A 17,207-nucleotide genomic window follows, 5' to 3' on the forward strand; every position below is an offset into this window, starting at 1 on the left:
TGGATACAGCAGAGGCCTGGGAGTCAGAAGGACCTGGGTTCTAATCCCAGGTCCACCACTTGGCTGCTGTGTGACTCTGGGCAAGTCATTTCACTTCTCTGGGCTTCAGTTACCTCATCTGTAAAACTGGGATTAACAGTGTCCACCCCAATGCTGAGTACAGTGCCTGGCATATAGTAAGCGCTTAACAAATACCGTCATCATCATCGCCGTGTGGGACATGGACTGTGTCCTACCTGATTAGTTTCTATCTACCCCAGCATTTGGTACAGTATCTGACACAGAGTATTTTACAAATGCCATAAAAAAAAAGTATGACCCGGGGAAAAGACTCCAGAAGGCATTCCTAAAAAAGCTTGGCCTAGTGGAAGGAGCACAGAACTGGGAGGCAGGTGACCTGAATTCTAGTCCTGGCTCTGCCACTTGCCCTGCTCTGGGCCTCAGTTCCCACATCTGCAAAATCAGGATAAATTACCTGTTCTCCTTACCTCAGACTGCCATCCCCATTTAGGATAGGGTCTGTGCCCGATCTGATTATTCTTGACTGCCCTGGCATTTAAAATAGTGGTTGGTATATAGTAAGGGCTTAATAAATACCATAAGCAAGGAAAGCAGAACGATGGAGGCAGTTGGAGAGAGAAGAAAGAAGAAGATAGGGAGAAAGAAAAGGGAAAAGAGAGAAAGTGACTAAGAACCAGATGGGGTAAAGAGAGAGGGGAACCCGGATCTCACCCACAAACTCTATATTCTAAGCACGGCATAGTGGATAGAGTACGGGCCTTAGAGTCAGAAGGACCTGAGTTCTAATCTTGGATCCGCCACTTGTCTGCTGTGTGTCCTTGCGGCCCTGTGTGACTTCACTTCTCTGGGCCTTAGTTACCTCATCTGTAAAATGGGGATGAAGACTGGAACCCCATGTGGGACATGGACTGTGCTCAACCTGATTAGCTTGTATCTACCTCAGTGCTTAGAACAGTGCCTGGCATATAGTAAGTGCTTAATAAACACCATTAAAAACAACAACAACAGCAAGGGCAACAGGAACCCAGGCTGTCAGGGCCCAGGTGGTGGACCTGTTCACCATGGCGCCCCACCCAGCTGCTGATTGGTGTACTTTTTTCTCCAGGTTTCTCAAGACCTAAACGAGGACCAAAAAATCCTGCAAGGTAGCAGCCCACATCCTGAAATTTCTGTACTGCCCCTTCACAAGCAGGAGGTATGGTCACCTTTGCCCCAGGGCTTGTTTGCTGGGCTGAGAAAAACAACCTAGCTACACAGTGGAGTCTCTGGAGTCAACCCACGCTGCCCTTCGGTGCCACCTGGCCCACACGGTCCTTACCAGCCCACATGGTGCATTCTGCAGGGTGATGGTGAACTCCCCCGAGGAGTGGCTCTTGGCCAGGATGTAGTGGCACGTAGCTGGAAAGGTGTATCTGCGTCCATCGAAGGTCATGAAGTGACTGTCTCCCGTCACAGAGCACTCCGCTAGCACCAGGGGAGAATGAAGACATCAGTGGGCAGCTTGGACATTGGTTTTCTACCTGCCCTGGGCTCCCCGGGGTGCAGAGACTCAGGTTGCTGCTGCTGCCCCAAAACAAACCAAGACTGGAATGGTTTGTTCGAGGAAAAAAAAAACACCTAGATAATCTGGCCAGAAGTGGGGGTTTGGGCTGGAATGTCTGGATAATCGTCACTGTCCAGTCACGTAACTGTGGAGCATTGGTCCTTTTCCCTCAGAGCTGGAGGAGTAAGGGCCGGGGGTTGGGTGATGGAGCTTAGGTCCGTGATAGGGGAGGAGGAGGGAGGGAGAGCAGAAAACATTCAAACTGATAACTACCCACCAGCCCCCAAGGGCTTGGTCTTATGAGCTGAGAACTAGCCAAGGCAGTCTATTTCAGGAGGGATCATAGGTCCCCGGACAGGTGGTAATCAAGGCATTTTCAGGAAGAATTTGGGTCTTGTTTCACCTGCCTGACCCACTGTCTGACCACGGAGAAGCCCCAGACCCAGCAACATGAGAAGCAGCGGGATAGTGGAAAGAGCCTGGACCTGGGAATTGGGGACGTGGGATCCACAACCTGAGTGCTGCGTGATCTTGGGCAAGTGACTTAACTTCTCTGGGCCTCAGTTTCCTTATCTGTAAAATGAGGATTACAAACCTTTCTTCCCTTCTCCTTAAGACTGCGAGCCATGTCTGTGACAGGGACCTTATCTGACTTGTTTATCTTGGATTTACCTTAGTGCTTAGCTAACAGATACCACCATTATTATTATACTTAACACTAACTCTTCCGTGAAGGGACTCTAACAGGGAGGGCAGAAATTATAAACTCACTGTGGGCAAGAAACGAGTATATCAACTGCTATAATTGTACTCTCCCAAGCTTTTTGTACAGTGCTCTGCACCCGATATGCACTCGATAAATACGAATGACTGATCGATCAGGATAATAATAATGATGATGATGGTATTTGTTTAGCACTTACTATGTGACAGGCCCTGTACTAAATGCTGGAGTGGATATGGACAAATTGAGTTGGGCACATTTCCTGTTCCATGTGGGACTCACAGTCTCAATCTCCATTTTACAGATGAGGTAACTGAAGCCCAGAGAAGTGAAGTGATTTCCCAAGGTCACACAGCAGACAAGTGGCAGAGCCAGGATTAGAATCTATGATCTGACTTCCAGGTCTGTGCTCTATCTAATCCACCATGCTAGTGGGTCCAAGAATACCTTCCTTGGCCCCAGGCTTTAGGGAGCCCCACTCCTCCTGAGGAGCAGGACTCCAGAGAACTGGGCTGGGTGAGATGGAAGGCGAGGGGACCCCAGAACTCTGCCTATCCTGACCAGCAGTCCCTTCCCCACCCCTCCATGCAGAAACAGCTGTCTGGAGTCCCACTCCCCAGGAAGTTGAGGAGGTGGGTTTGGTCTTTGTCTCTTGAGAGCTCAGCCACTATGACCTCATGCCATCGGCCTGGGGGAAGGCAGAAGTGGGTGAGATTGATGGGTCAAATTTCCACTCCATGAGATTTCACATCCTCTGCCATCCCTGATCTTCTGGGGTCCATTGCCCCAGGACCTGCATACCCCTGGGGCATGGTCCCACTGGCAGTGGCTGGGGGAGGGCACCAACCCCAGACCTCCCACCGCTCCGGTTCTATGGGATTCAAGACGTACCTGGACAGACAGCGTCAGTGCAGACCCATGCCCCGCTGACACACGTACTGAAACACAAAAGCAACAAACCCGCTGGAATAAGCAGCACGGTTCAGTGGAAAAAGCATAGATCTGGGGGTTAGCGGTCCTGGATCCTAATCTAGGCTCTGTCAGTTGCTTGTTATGTGACCTCAGACAAGTCACTTCACTTCTCTGGGCCTCTGTTCTCCTGTTCTCCCTCCTACTTAAACTGCGAGCCTCATTCAGGACAGGGACTGCATCTGACTGAATTAACTTGTATCTCCCCCAGTGCCTAGAACAGTGATTGATGCATAGTGATACTTAACAAATTATTATTATTATTATGCAGCATGGCTTAGTGGAAAGAACCCAGGCTTGGGAGTCAGAGGTTGAGGGTTCTAATCCTGGCTCTGCCAGTTATCAGCTGTGTGACCTTGGGCAAGCCACTTCATTTCTCTCTGCCTCAGTTCCCTTATCTGTAAAATGGGGATTGAGACTGTGAACCTCATGCAAGACAGGGGACTGTATCCAATCTGATTTTCTTGTATCCATCCCAGCATTTAGTACAGTGTCTGGCACATAGTAAGCACTTAACAAATAACATCATTATTATTATAAATATCATTTTTAAAAGCCTCTCGACCCCTGGGTCTCCAGCTGCACTCACCCATTCGGAGCAGCCAAGACACAGTGAGCATAGCACCACCTTCCCACAGGGGAAAAGAAACGATTTTATTATCTCAAAATCTGCCAATAAGGGATAAGTTTTCTGAGGCTGAAAACTGAACCTCCTTTGGGAGCCAGAGGAGGAGGAGGAGTGACTGGAAGGAGTTGCCTCGACAGTGGGCTTTTCATTTCTCAGGAAGCCAAAATGTTGCCTAGCATACAGACCCCCTGGGAGGGCTTCCATTACCTGACTATCATCCAGGTTAGAGAATTCCCTTCCTGCTTTCTGCCCCCTTGCCGTCCACAGCAGGGCAGTACCAGTGTGGGAGCGGGAGCTTTCTGCCAATCTTCATTTTCCATAATTCTCACTTTCCGGTAGACGGCCAAAGGCAGGGATCATGTCTACCAGCTGTACTGTGTTGTACTCTTCCAAACGTTTCATTCATTCACTCAATCGTATTTACTGAGCACTGTACTAAGCTCTTGGGAGAGTACAATACAACCACAAACAGACACATTCCCTGCCTAAAATGAGCAGTCTAGAGGAGGGTTTCATTTTGTGCTCTCTGCAGAGTAAGCACTCAATTAATACCTTCAACAAAATGGGCGTGAATCTGTACCGCCCATACATCAGGTCTACCAATTCTATTGTACTTTCTCAAGCAGTTGGTACAGTGCTCTGCACACTGTAAGCACCTAATACATTCCATTAATTGATTGATTGTTTCAGACACCAACCCCATCTCATCACAGATCGGTCCACTCTCCCCACAGACACCACATCTCTCTCTGTCTCTTTCGCTCTCTGTCTCTGACCTGCCACAAGCTAGGTGTAGCCAGCCACCTCACTATCCCTTCATCATATATTTCATGGATGTCTCTTGCTCTGGGAGAGCTAGAGGGAAGAGAAGAGTGCCCATCTCTTCTCCCTAACTTAGAGAGACCTCTGACCAGTCCCACCTCCGCCTCTTGGCTGCTGTGTGACCTTGGGCAAATCACATCACTTCTTTGAACCTCAGTTCCCTCATCTGTAAAATGTGGATTGAGACCGTGAGCCCCATGTGGGACAGGGATTGTGTCCAACCCAGTTTGCTTGTACTCACCCCAGTGCTTAGTACAATGCCTGGCACACAGTAAGCGCTTCCGTGGCGTAGTGAAAAGAGCATGGGCTTGGGAGTCAGAGGTCATGGGTTCTAATCATGGTTCTTACACTTATCAGCTGTGTGACTTTAGGCAAGTCACTTAATTTCTCTGCGCCTCAGTTACCTTATCTGGAAAATGGGGATTAAGACTGTGAGCCCCATGTGGGACAATCTGATTACCCTGTATCTAGCCCGGCACTTAGAACATTGCTTGACACACAGTAAGCGCTTAATATGATGATGATTAAATACCATAGTTATTATTATTATTACCCCTAGGACCTGACCCCTCCTGGTGATTTCTTCATTTCCTCTGAACTAAAGTGGCAGTGCAGACCAGATACCTTAGATGTGCTGCTTTGCTCTGAATCTCAGAGGTTGCCTCCAATCCTCTACCATTCTTGTCACAGACAGGGTCTTTAGGTCCTGACAGAATGAAGGCACCTCTCTCCCTCCTTCCCACCAAGCTGGCCTTCAATTCAATCAATCATATTTATTAAGTGATTACTGTGTGCAGAGCACTGTACTAAGCTCTCGGGAAAATACATCACAACAATAAAAAGTGACACTCCCTGCACAGTGAGCTTACAGTCTAGAGGGGAGGAGACAGAAATCAGTACAAATAAATAAAATTACAGATATGTACGTAAGTGCTGTGGGGCTTGGGGGGCTGGGGGGAGAGCAAAGGGAGCAAGTCAGGGTGATGCAGAAGGGAATGGGAGATGAGGAAAAGTGGGGCTTTGACTGGGAAGGCCTCTTGGAGGAGATGTGCCTTCATTAAGGCTTTGAAGTGGGGGAAAATAGTTTTCTTTCGAATTTGAGGAGGGAGGCCATTCCAGGCCAGAGGCAGGACGTGAGCTAGAGGTCGGCGGTGAGACAGGCGAGATCTAGATAGCCTGTCTTATTTATTCATATTAATGTCTGCCTCCCCTCTAGACTGTAAGCTCATTGTGGGCAGGGAACGTTTCTGTTATATTGTTAAATTGAATTCTCCCTAGCACTTAGTACAGTGTTCTGCACACAGGTGCTCAATAAATACCACTGACTGACTGACTGTCTCTTCTAGCCAAAAGAAATAGGAAACGCCTCTTCAGCAGCCACAACCCTCACAGTATCCAAACCAGCCTGACTCCTGGGAGGGGGATTCCCTTGGGGAGGCAACACTCCCTTCCCCAGATGGAGAGCTAGAACTGACCAGTTGTTGCAGTCGTCGTGCACCACCGAGCCCGTCGGATAGAAACTCCCATGGAAGTCGCAGGGGCACTCGGTGGGCTGGACGCAACCCTCGTTCTCGTAGATGAGACCTGGGAGGGGGAAAGAGGGGGTAGAAAAGTCATGTGAGCAATGTGGGGGGGGGGAATGCTTTGGGTGTCTGCTCTTCCATAGCAAAAGAGTCTGGGAGAGGCTGAATCAGATTTATTCAGAGCTCCCTTCCACTCAACAAGCAACAGTACAGTTGGCTACAGGACTAAGAATAATAATGATAATAAAAATGGTATTTTTAAAGGGCTTAGTATGTGCCAGAAACTATACTAAGCAATGTAGTAGATACAAGGTAGTCAGGTGGGACATAGTCCCTGTCCCACAAAGGACTCACAGTGTTGTAGATGAGGTAACTGAGGCACAGAGAAGTTAAGTGACTTGACCAAGGTCACGCAGAAGACAGGTAGCAGAGCTGGGATTAGAACCAAGGTCCTTCTGACTCCCAAGCCTGTGCTCCATCCACTAGGTCATGTTGCTTCTGACCAGTGACATCCCAGAGGTCAGGGTTCATGTCAATTTATTATCATCCCCTCCAGACACATAGTGCATTGCATCAGGTCGATACTCAATAAAGACTACTGATTTATTGATTTATTGGAAAGCAGAGTGGCCCAGTGGAAAGAACATGGGCCCGGGAGTCAGAGGATCTGGCTTCTAATCCTGGTTCAGCCCCTTGTCTGCTGTGTGACCTTGGGCAATTCACTTTACTTCTCTGGGCCTCAGTTACCTCATCTGTAGAATGGGAATTCAACACCCATCCTCTCTCCAACTTAGGCTGCGTGCCTCATATGGGACAGGGACTGTATTCAGCCTGATACTCTTGTATTTACCCCAGTGCTCAGTAAAGTACTTGGCATACGGTAAGTGCTTAACAAGTAACATTATAAAATAAAATCAATCAATCAAATGTATTTATTGAACCCTTACTACGTGAAGAGGGCTGTACTAAGTGCTTGGGAGAGCACAGTGTAACAGAATTAACAGGCAAGTTCCCCGCCCACAATGAGCTTACAGTCTAGAGGGAGAGTCAGATATTAATATGAATTAAAAAAGAAAACCTTGACAACACAGAGGACAGAGCCCACGTCAGGATGGGTATTTGATCCTTCGACCGCCAACTCAGGGCCTGCAGTCACCTGGACCGAGATCACAGACCCTAACTCGGAGCACCCGCAGTCAGATACTTGATCCCAGGTCACTGTCCCCGGCCCCTTCCCCAGGGGTTACCATCGGCACAGTAGCAGCCGTCCACGCAGGCGATCTCGCTCTCCACACACGAAGCCTGCTGCCTGCAGGTGACCGGGCAGCAGGTGACACACTCGTTGTAGGTGAAGTCTCTGTTCCCGCAGGTGATGGCTGAGGAGAAAGTGGCCAGACACCCCCCCACCAGCCGCCAGCTTCAGCAGCTTCTCAGCGGGGTTAGGGGCTGGGGGAGGCTGCGGCTCTGTCCTGAAGCAGGGGGTTAATTCGTGAGCCCAGCTTTGAGCAGGTCATTCAGTCAGTCAGTTGTATTTACTGAGCACTTGCTGTGTGCAGAGCACTGTACTAAGCTTTTGGGAGAGTACGATAAAACAATTAATGGACACATTCCCTGCCCATAACGAGCTTATAGTTTAGAGGGGGAGACAGACATTAATAGAGATAAATAAATTACAGATCTGAACATAATTGCTGTGGGGCTTGGGGGGGGATGAATAAAGGGAACGAGAATGCCACAGGAGGGAGTGGGAGAAAAGGAAAGGAAGGCTTAGTCAGGGGAGGCCTCTTGGAGGAGAAGGGCCTTCAGTAAAGCTTTGAAGTGTGGAAGAGTCATTGTTTGTCGGATAGGAAGAGGGAGGCAGGTCACTTAGTCAGGAGGCTGAGAGGAAGGAACAGAGTGGGAGGGAAACATCTGAAGAAGCTCAGGCCCTGTACGATCTTGACTTCTGACAGTGATGTCCCCTGTTGTCTCCACTGGCTACCAAGAGACTGCCAAACTCACCAAGCCAGCTTGCCGGGTGCCTGGTTCCCACAAGGAAACTGATGAGGGCCAACAGAGGAGGTGGGGTGGTGTACCATCCTACCCTGGTTGAACCTAAGCCAATTCTGAGCTTGGGCCTTGTAAACAGGTCAGAAGACAGTCCCCCTGCCACCTCTCCCCCCCCCACCACCCTCCTCCATTGGCAGAACCTTCCTGGAATTGGCTACTGACACATTTCCCTCAAAAACCTGGGGAGTGGAGACATCCCACGTTGTAGGGAGCTGCTTCGGTCGAGGAAGAAAAGAACTCTGGCGCCTGCTGTTACTTTCTGACCCAAGACCACGGCCTTCTGCCCTGCTTCTGCCCACCTCCAAACCCCCTCCCCACGATGCCGGAATCCACCTACCGCACAGGGGGAACTGTGCCCTCCAGCTGTGCAGTGGCCGGGCTGCGTGGGCACAGGCCCGGGCATACTCGGTCAGCGCTCGGCACCACGCCGAGCTGTCAGCCGCCGACCTGGCACAAAGGAAGCCAGGCGTCAGGGTGGGGCTCTCCGGGTGGGAGCCATCAGTCCCCCGGGGAGGCACAGTGGTTTGTGACTTTGGGTGGCTATGACAGATAACCCGTCACTGCTGTCATCATGAGTCAAGATCTCCAGGATTGAATTTGGTGCTCCGCAGAATTTTCTCCTCCGTAATCAAGAAGGGAGAGGGCTTGGGTTGCATTGTACATTCCAAGCACTTAGTACAGTGCTCTGCACATAGTAAGCGCTCAGTAAATACTATTGAATGAATCATCGCCATTCTTGCACCCAAGCGGCAGAAATCTCCACCCTAGCCCATCCTTCCCAACCTGTCCAGGGGCAGGGGACCTCCATGTGGCAAGAGAGAAGGGGGCCAGAGCACTCACAGGCAAAGGTCACTGGTGCAGGCAGCCATAAAGGGATGAGGACTCACATAGTTGTGACACATCTCAAATGGAGACCTCAGCAGAGTCTCACACAGCTCATATATTGCCTAGGAACAAAATAATAATAATAAATAATAATGTTGTATTTGTTAAGCTCTTACTTTGTGCCCGGCACTGTACTAAGTGCTGGGGTGGCTACAAACCAATCTGGTTGGACCCAGTGCCCGTCCCACATGGGGCTAACAGTTTTAATCCCCATTTTACAGATGAGGTAACTGAGGTCTAGAGAAGTACTGTACTAACTGCTTGGGCAAAAGCAACAGAAACATCCGCTCTACCCCCTTCCTCACCCCACGGCACTTGTGTATATTTGTACATATTTATTATTCTATTTATTTTATTAATGATGTGCATATCTCTATAATTCTACTTATCTATTTTGACGCTATTGATGCCTGTCTACTTGTTTTGTTTGGTTGTCTGTCTCCCCCTTCTAGACTGTGAGCCCATTGTTGGCTAGGGACTGTCTCTATTTGTTTCCGAATTGTACTTTCCAAGTGCTCAGTACAGTGCTCTGCACACAATAAGTGCTCAATAAATATGACAATGAATAAATAAGACAAGTTCCTTGCCCACAAGGAGCTTACTGTCTAATGGTAGGTAGATAGATGATGGTATTCAGCTCAGACCCATCCCAGCCTAGAAAGTGGCCTCTCTTTTTCTGGTACCTGTCTCCTCCTCTCTTGTCCCCTCTGTCTTCTAACATTAATAATAATAATAACTGTAGTATTTGTTAAGCTTTCACGATGAGCCAGGCACTATAAGTGCTGGAGCAGGTATAAGCAAAGCGGATTGATCACAGTCCCTGTTCCACTTGGGGCTTACGATCTCGAACCCCATTTTACAGATGAGGAAACTGAGGCCCAGAGAAGTGAAGTGACTTGCAAAGTCCCACAGCAGACAAGAGGCAAAGCCGGGATTAGAACCTATGACTATCTGACTCCCAGGGCCGGACTCTATCCACTGTGCCCTGCTACTTCTGCTTCTCTAATAGATTGGAACTCCTCAGGCGAGGGTCACCTATAGTTCCACTTCCCAAACAACATAAACAGGACATTCCTGCTGTTTAGAAAGACATGACTGTTCTTACTCCTGATGACATTGCCATTGTCATTAATATTCACCCAGGTGAGTTTGAGACTCCCCGGGCCTTTGGCACCATTCAATCAATCAAATTTATTGAGCACTTACTGTGTGCAGAGTACTGTACTGAGCACTTGGGACAGTATGCTATAACAGACTTAGTAGATAGGTTCCCTGCCCACAACGAGTTTACAATCTAGAATCTGCAGATGGCTCAGATCAGTGACGATTTACTATCCATTGCCCACCCAATGCCCATACCAACTAGTCATCCTCTGGATTCACAGGCAAAGCAATACTGAGCAGTCAATGTGCTCCGGCCCCCACGGCCATGCCAGGGACTAGTCAAGCTCCCCCCATCTCCTCCTGGGACTTCAGGGTAAGGGAAGGAAGGTGAATTTGGTGTCAAATTCAGACACCAAAGAGGGGGCCCAGAATTCTCAGACATGTCCACCAACTTGAACATTTCAATCTAACCTGCATTGACTCTTGGCTCTGCCCCAGACATGGTGACTGGAAGGGGAAGGAGACATTCTGAGAGGGAGCTTCTTTGGGAAGATCTTCCTGCCAGCTGTTCACAAATTCCGCCACATCTTCGGTCAATTTTCCTGGAAAGAATGGATTTTCTGTTATTCACCTGGGGATCTAATTACTGATACCATCAATAACAACAAAGAATGGGACTTGAAGTTTCTATGCTAAGGCCAGAAAATAAGTTGCATATTAGCGATTGCCAGCTTTACTGCGTGACACATAGAGGACAAGGGGAGCCAAGTTGAGGGAATTCGTTCAACATCTTTGTTGGAGGACCAAAGGGTTAAAATTGAGGGGCCTCTGGTTGGGGAGATGGGGTTGCATTTACAGGGTAGCCAGGTCCCCAAGATAATGGGAGTAAAGTGGATTGTGTGGATCACTAATCACTAAGGATGTCTCAGGTAACACAGGAAGCTATTAGATGGTGCCTGTAGAAAATTGGATGAGAAACCCCCACAGCGATGTAGGTGGAACTGACCACCTAAAAGCTGACCTGTGGCCTCAACATGACTACGATACATGTACAGTGGCAAAGATGACAATCTTTATGCTGCAAAAAACTCACACACAGCCTGTGCAGCTGACCGTGGGCAAGAAGGGAAGTAACCAGTATTGTTCAATAATATTGACGATGGTGATGATGATAATAATAATAATTGTGGTATTTGTTGTGATTACCATGCACAAAGCATAGTACTAAACAAGTGGGCAATAAAACTGTGCTCTTGAGGGTCTACTGGTAGAGGGGTCTTCAGATAGAGTGGTTTCTGGGAGGAGCCCCTTAGGGTTCTGCCTAACAATCTTTCTGGTGAAAAGAGAAGCTCCACCAACCCTCCTAGTAACACAGACCCTTTCGCTCTCTCCCTCTCTCTGTGTGTCTCTCCCTCTGTAAGTAGGGAGAGAGAGAGTGGGGGAAAGAGGGAAAGAGAGGCAGCATGGCCTCATAGAAAAAGCCCAAGCCTGAAAGTGAGAGAACCTGGTTTCAACTTCCAGCTCTGCTACATGCCTGCTGGGTGACATTAAACAAGTCACTTCACTTCTCTGGGCCTCAGTATTCTTATCTGTAAAACAGGGATTCAATACTTGTTCGTCCTCCTAGTTAGACTGTGAGCCCCTGTGGGAGAGGGATTGTGTCCGACCTGATTATTTTGTACCTATCCTAATGCTTAGAACAGGGTTTGACACATAGTAAGCCCTTACCAAATACCATGATAAATATTATTATTATATTGTCCTTTTCTGATATTATCTACTGCAGCTTTCCAATTCCATTAGACAGCTGAAGTGACATTTTCCCACTTTCTTTCTGCTCACGTGCAAGTCAGCACTTAGGGCCATTTACTTCTTTTTAATGTCATTTCCATCAGCGAGTCAGTAAGTCTCTATTAACTGTCCACAGGGGATTTTCAAAATACCTTCACCACATTCACTGAATTTAATATGCAAATCAGACCATTTCTATTCTAATATGATCTCTTCTAAATCAGGTGCTTTCACAAACCAGGGAAATTAGGGTCATGATCTGAAAGAAATTAAAAGAGCTGAAAAGAAATCAGATCCCCAGAAAGGAGAAGTTTCAATAAATTTGGACTGGTCTCTAAATTGTAAGTTGCTCATGGCCAGGGGACGTGTCCACTGACTCTGTTTTGTTGTACTCTCCCGAGCACTTGGTACAGTGCTCTGTACACAGTGAGCGCTCAATAAATACCCCTAATTGATTGATTGGTCTCCATTTTCCTGGTCATCAAAGGGACATCATTGTGATTCAGGTTCAGCTTTGGAAGTTTCCACTTGCCACTCACCAAAGCTGGTCAGCAGGTCATCCTGGGGAATGGCGTTGTTGTTTCCACACAATCCATGGGTTTTGCCGATGTATTCGGGGCTCATCTTAATGTAGACAGCTGAGGTGCCATCCCAGGCCAGCGTGAAAGCAAACTGGTGTCTCACTATCACGTATTCGGCGACTCGCTGGATCTGCAGCTTTCCCAACATGTGCGGCAGCGGGATGCTGCGGGACAGTTGAAGAGAAGGGAACAGACACAGGGTGGCGGAAAGGGATCGTTTTGCCTTGGAAAGCACTGGAGTCAGGTCATCAAGGTCTGGAATTCTTAAAATGATAAGCAGTGAGACCTAGTAGATAGAGCATGTATGTGTCTGGGAGTCAGAAGGACTTGGGTTTGCCACTTGCCTGTTCTGTGACCTTGGGCAACACACTTCACTTCTCTGTGCCTCAGTTATCTCATCAGTAAAATGGGGATTCATACTGTGAGCCCCAGGTGGGACATGGATCATGTCCAATCTAAATAGCTTGCTACCCCAGAGCTTAGTACAGTGTCTGGCACATGGTAATAGTGATAATAACGGCATTTGTTAAGCGCTTACTATGTGCCAAGCACTGTTCTAAGCACTGGGGTAGATACAAGGTAATCAGGTTGTCCCCCGTCGGCTCACAGGTTTCGACCCCATTTTACAGATGAGGTAACTGAGGCACAGAGAAGTTAAGTGACTTGCCCAAAGTCACACAGCTGACAAATGGCAGAGTCAGGATTAGAACCCATGAGCTCTGACTTCCAAGCCCATGCTCTTTCCACTAAGCAGTAAGCACTTAACAAATATCATTTAAAAAATGCCTGTCTGAGAGGGAAAAAGGAAGTTTACCCAACGCCTTTGGAAGTAACGTTGCCACTTAACCGGACCTCTTCCTCTCCAGCAAAAAAGAGGCTGATGGAACGTGTGCAGGAGTAGGGGAAGGACCTGCAGTCTCGGTCATTGTGAACCTGAAATGGAAAATAATAATAATAAAAATTGTGGTATTTGTTAAGCGCTTACTATGTACCAGGCACTGTATTAAGTGCTGGAATAGGTACAAGGTAATTGGGCTGGACACAGTCCCTGTCCCACTTTGGACTCACAGTCTTAATTCCCATTTTACAGATGATGTAACTGAGGCCCAGAGAAGTGAAGTGACTTGCCCAACGTCACAGAACAGATGTGGCAGAGCCAGGATTAGAATGCAGGTCCTTCTGACTCCCAGGAGGGAGTGTGGAAGTGTTAGGAATTGTGAATTCAGGAGCGTCTCAGCAGCATTCCAAGTCTCCCATTTTTAGGGATGGGCATAAGCCACTGTGTTTGGGTGGATTCTAGGAAACCACATACAAATTAGTCCTCTCTCTGCCAAATTGGCTTATTGGCTACTGGGTGGCCACAACTGTTAATAATGGTAAAGAAGCAGTGTGGCCTAGGAGTCAGGGGAACTGGGTTCTAATCCCGCCTCTGCCACAATCCTGCTGGGTGACCTAGGGCAAGTAACTAATTCTGTCTACCCTCTCTGTTGAATTGAACTTTACCAAGGACTTAGTATCATTTTGTGCATTCAGTAAGCACTCAGTATATATATCAATGATTAATTGCATTGCTCCTCCACTGTGGGGACCACTACTTTGATCTAAGAATGGCTTTGCTTTTATTTATGTTGAGGACACTCCTCACCAATTCAATTAATAGTATTTATTGAGCTCTTACTGTGTGGAGAGCACTGTACTAGACGCTTCGGAGAGCACAGTGACAACACCCACCCCCTGCACCTCCATCTTCACAACAGGAGGGAACCAGGCAAGGGGGTACAATGTCCCTCCTGTCCTGGCTTCCGACTCATGCTTCTCTGTCCACCCTGAACCCTGAGTTTCAGGGAGCTACTAACTCGAACCTCAAATAAACCAACAGCCCGTTCCAAACTGTGGCACTCGAACTGGAGGATAATACCGTCCATCTTTCTATAAGATATTCAAGGCTCTCATACTGAGAGATGCCTTGAGCTCTCTTTCACAGAAGACTCAAAAGCTCAAGACTCATTTCTAGATTGTAAACTTATTGTGGGCAGGGAATGTGTCTGTTTATTGTTGTATTATACTCTCCCAAGTGCTTAGTACAGTGCTTTGCACACAGTAAGCGCTCAATAAATGTGATTGAATGAAAGAATGAAGCACCCTGGCTTGTGGGTGAGCTGAGTTTGTTAAGACTAAATAGGGAAAGGTTTGAATATGGAGAAGGGCAAAATACAAGCTCTTCCTGAATGAACACCTCCATCTGGGCTAGGAGTAAATGGGTTCTACCCACAATAAATGCTCAGTAAATACCACTGATAGATAGACTGATTGATTGACGGAAAAACAGGCATCCCCACTGTTAAAGACACTATTCTTCCAGATTAGGGAGGAAGCTTGGTGATACACAGAAAGCATTTTGCTCAGTACATTGCTCCCAGTGGGTTCTCAATAAGTACTACTGCTACAATGACTGGGTTATATGTTTGTAAATGGGAGGGACAGAAAACGTAGTCTGACTCTAAGAATGGCTCTTCGTGGGCAGGTGCTGAGCTACTCACAAGCTTCAGAAATGAGCCTCGCCTAATAAATCACCTAGCCTTTCTGACAAACTCAAAAACCACCAAACCAAAAACCACCAAACCACCAAAGGTCGAGAAGCAGCGTGGACTATTCATTCATTCATTCATTCAATAGTATTTATTGAGCGCTTACTATGTGCAGAGCACTGTACTAAGCGCTTGGGATGAACAAGTCGGCAACAGATAGAGACAGTCCCTGCCGTTTGACGGGCTTACAGTCTAATCGGGGGAGACGGACAGACAAGAACAATGGCACTAAACAGCGTCAAGGGGAAGAACATCTCGTAAAAACAATGGCAACTAAATAGAATCAAGGCGATGTACAATTCATTAACAAAATAAATAGGGTAACGAAAATATATACAGTTGAGCAGACGGGTACAGTGCTGTGGGGATGGGAAGGGAGAGGTGGAGGAGCAGAGGGAAAAGGGGAAAATGAGGCTTTAGCTGCGGAGAGGTAAAGGGGGGATGGCAGAGGGAGTAGAGGGGGAAGAGGAGCTCAGTCTGGGAAGGCCTCTTGGAGGAGGTGATTTTTAAGTAAGGTTTTGAAGAGGGAAAGAGAATCAGTTTGGCGGAGGTGAGGAGGGAGGGCGTTCCAGGACCGCGGGAGGACGTGACCCGGGGGTCGACGGCGGGATAGGCGAGACCGAGGGACGGCGAGGAGGTGGGCGGCAGAGGAGCGGAGCGTGCGGGGTGGGCGGTAGAAAGAGAGAAGGGAGGAGAGGTAGGAAGGGGCAAGGTGATGGAGAGCCTTGAAGCCTAGAGTGAGGAGTTTTTGTTTGGAGCGGAGGTCGATAGGCAACCACTGGAGTTGTTTAAGAAGGGGAGTGACATGCCCAGATCGTCTCTGCAGGAAGATGAGCCGGGCAGCGGAGTGAAGAATAGACCGGAGCGGGGCGAGAGAGGAGGAAGGGAGGTCAGAGAGAAGGCTGACACAGTAGTCTAGCCGGGATATAACGAGAGCCCGTAATAGTAAGGTAGCCGTTTGGGTGGAGAGGAAAGGGCGGATCTTGGCGATATCGTAGAGGTGAAACCGGCAGGTCTTGGTAACGGATAGGATGTGTGGGGTGAACGAGAGGGACGAGTCAAGGATGACACCGAGATTGCGGGCCTGCGGGACGGGAAGGATGGTCGTGCCATCCACGGTGATGGAGAAGTCTGGGAGCGGACCGGGCTTGGGAAGGAAGATGAGGAGCTCAGTCTTGCTCATGTTGAGTTTTAGGTGGCGGGCAGACATCCAGGTGGAGACGTCCCGGAGGCAGGAGGAGATGCGAGCCCGAAGGGAGGGGGAGAGGACAGGGGCGGAGAGGTAGATCTGCGTGTCATCTGCGTAGAGATGGTAGTCAAAGCCGTGAGAGCGAATGAGTTCACCGAGGGAGTGAGTGTAAATGGAGAACAGAAGAGGGCCAAGAACTGACCCCTGAGGAACTCCAACAGTTAAAGGATGGGAGGGGGAGGAGGCTCCAGCGTAGGAGACCGAGAATGATCGGCCAGAGAGGTAAGAGGAGAACCGGGAGAGGACAGTGTCCGTGAAGCCAAGGTGAGATAAGGTACGGAGGAGGAGGGGATGGTCGACAGTGTCAAAGGCAGCAGAGAGGTCAAGGAGGATCAGAATGGAGTAGGAGCCATTGGATTTGGCAAGAAGGAGGTCATGGGTGACCTTAGAGAGAGCAGTCTCGGTAGAGTGGAGGGGACGGAAGCCAGATTGGAGGGGGTCTAGGAGAGAATGGGAGTTAAGGAATTCTAGGCGGTAGACTAGTGGATAGAGCACGGGCCTGGGAGTCCAAAGGACCTGGGTTCTAATCCTAGTTCTGCCCCTTGTCTTGTGTGTGCCCTTGGGCAAATCACTTCACTTCTCTGTTCCTCAGTTACCTCATCTGTAAAATGGGGTTAAGACTGTAAGCCCCCTGTGGGACATGGACTGTGTCTAATGTGATTACCTCATTTATACCCCTGTGCTTAGAATGGCGCCTGGCACATAGTAACCACTTAACAAATACATTTTT

At 48.5% G+C, this 17,207-nt stretch overlaps 1 protein-coding gene across 1 annotated transcript in view; it reads right to left on the bottom strand.

Annotated features, from left to right (window-relative positions):
• The window catches only part of OTOG (otogelin), a 126,639-nt gene that overhangs the window by 102,133 nt on the left and 7,299 nt on the right, over positions 1 to 17,207 (bottom strand). The window contains exons 5-13 of the mRNA XM_029061316.2: positions 13,455 to 13,573; positions 12,599 to 12,804; positions 10,740 to 10,870; positions 9,120 to 9,226; positions 8,617 to 8,726; positions 7,478 to 7,606; positions 6,183 to 6,291; positions 3,180 to 3,226; positions 1,340 to 1,485 (exon numbers count right to left, since the gene is read on the bottom strand). Coding sequence (XP_028917149.1) covers positions 1,340 to 1,485; positions 3,180 to 3,226; positions 6,183 to 6,291; positions 7,478 to 7,606; positions 8,617 to 8,726; positions 9,120 to 9,226; positions 10,740 to 10,870; positions 12,599 to 12,804; positions 13,455 to 13,573 — 1,104 coding nt within the window. The remainder of the gene's footprint in view (positions 1 to 1,339; positions 1,486 to 3,179; positions 3,227 to 6,182; positions 6,292 to 7,477; positions 7,607 to 8,616; positions 8,727 to 9,119; positions 9,227 to 10,739; positions 10,871 to 12,598; positions 12,805 to 13,454; positions 13,574 to 17,207) is intronic.

This window comes from Ornithorhynchus anatinus, chromosome 3 (genome assembly GCF_004115215.2).
Source record: "Ornithorhynchus anatinus isolate Pmale09 chromosome 3, mOrnAna1.pri.v4, whole genome shotgun sequence".
NCBI lineage: Eukaryota > Metazoa > Chordata > Mammalia > Monotremata > Ornithorhynchidae > Ornithorhynchus > Ornithorhynchus anatinus.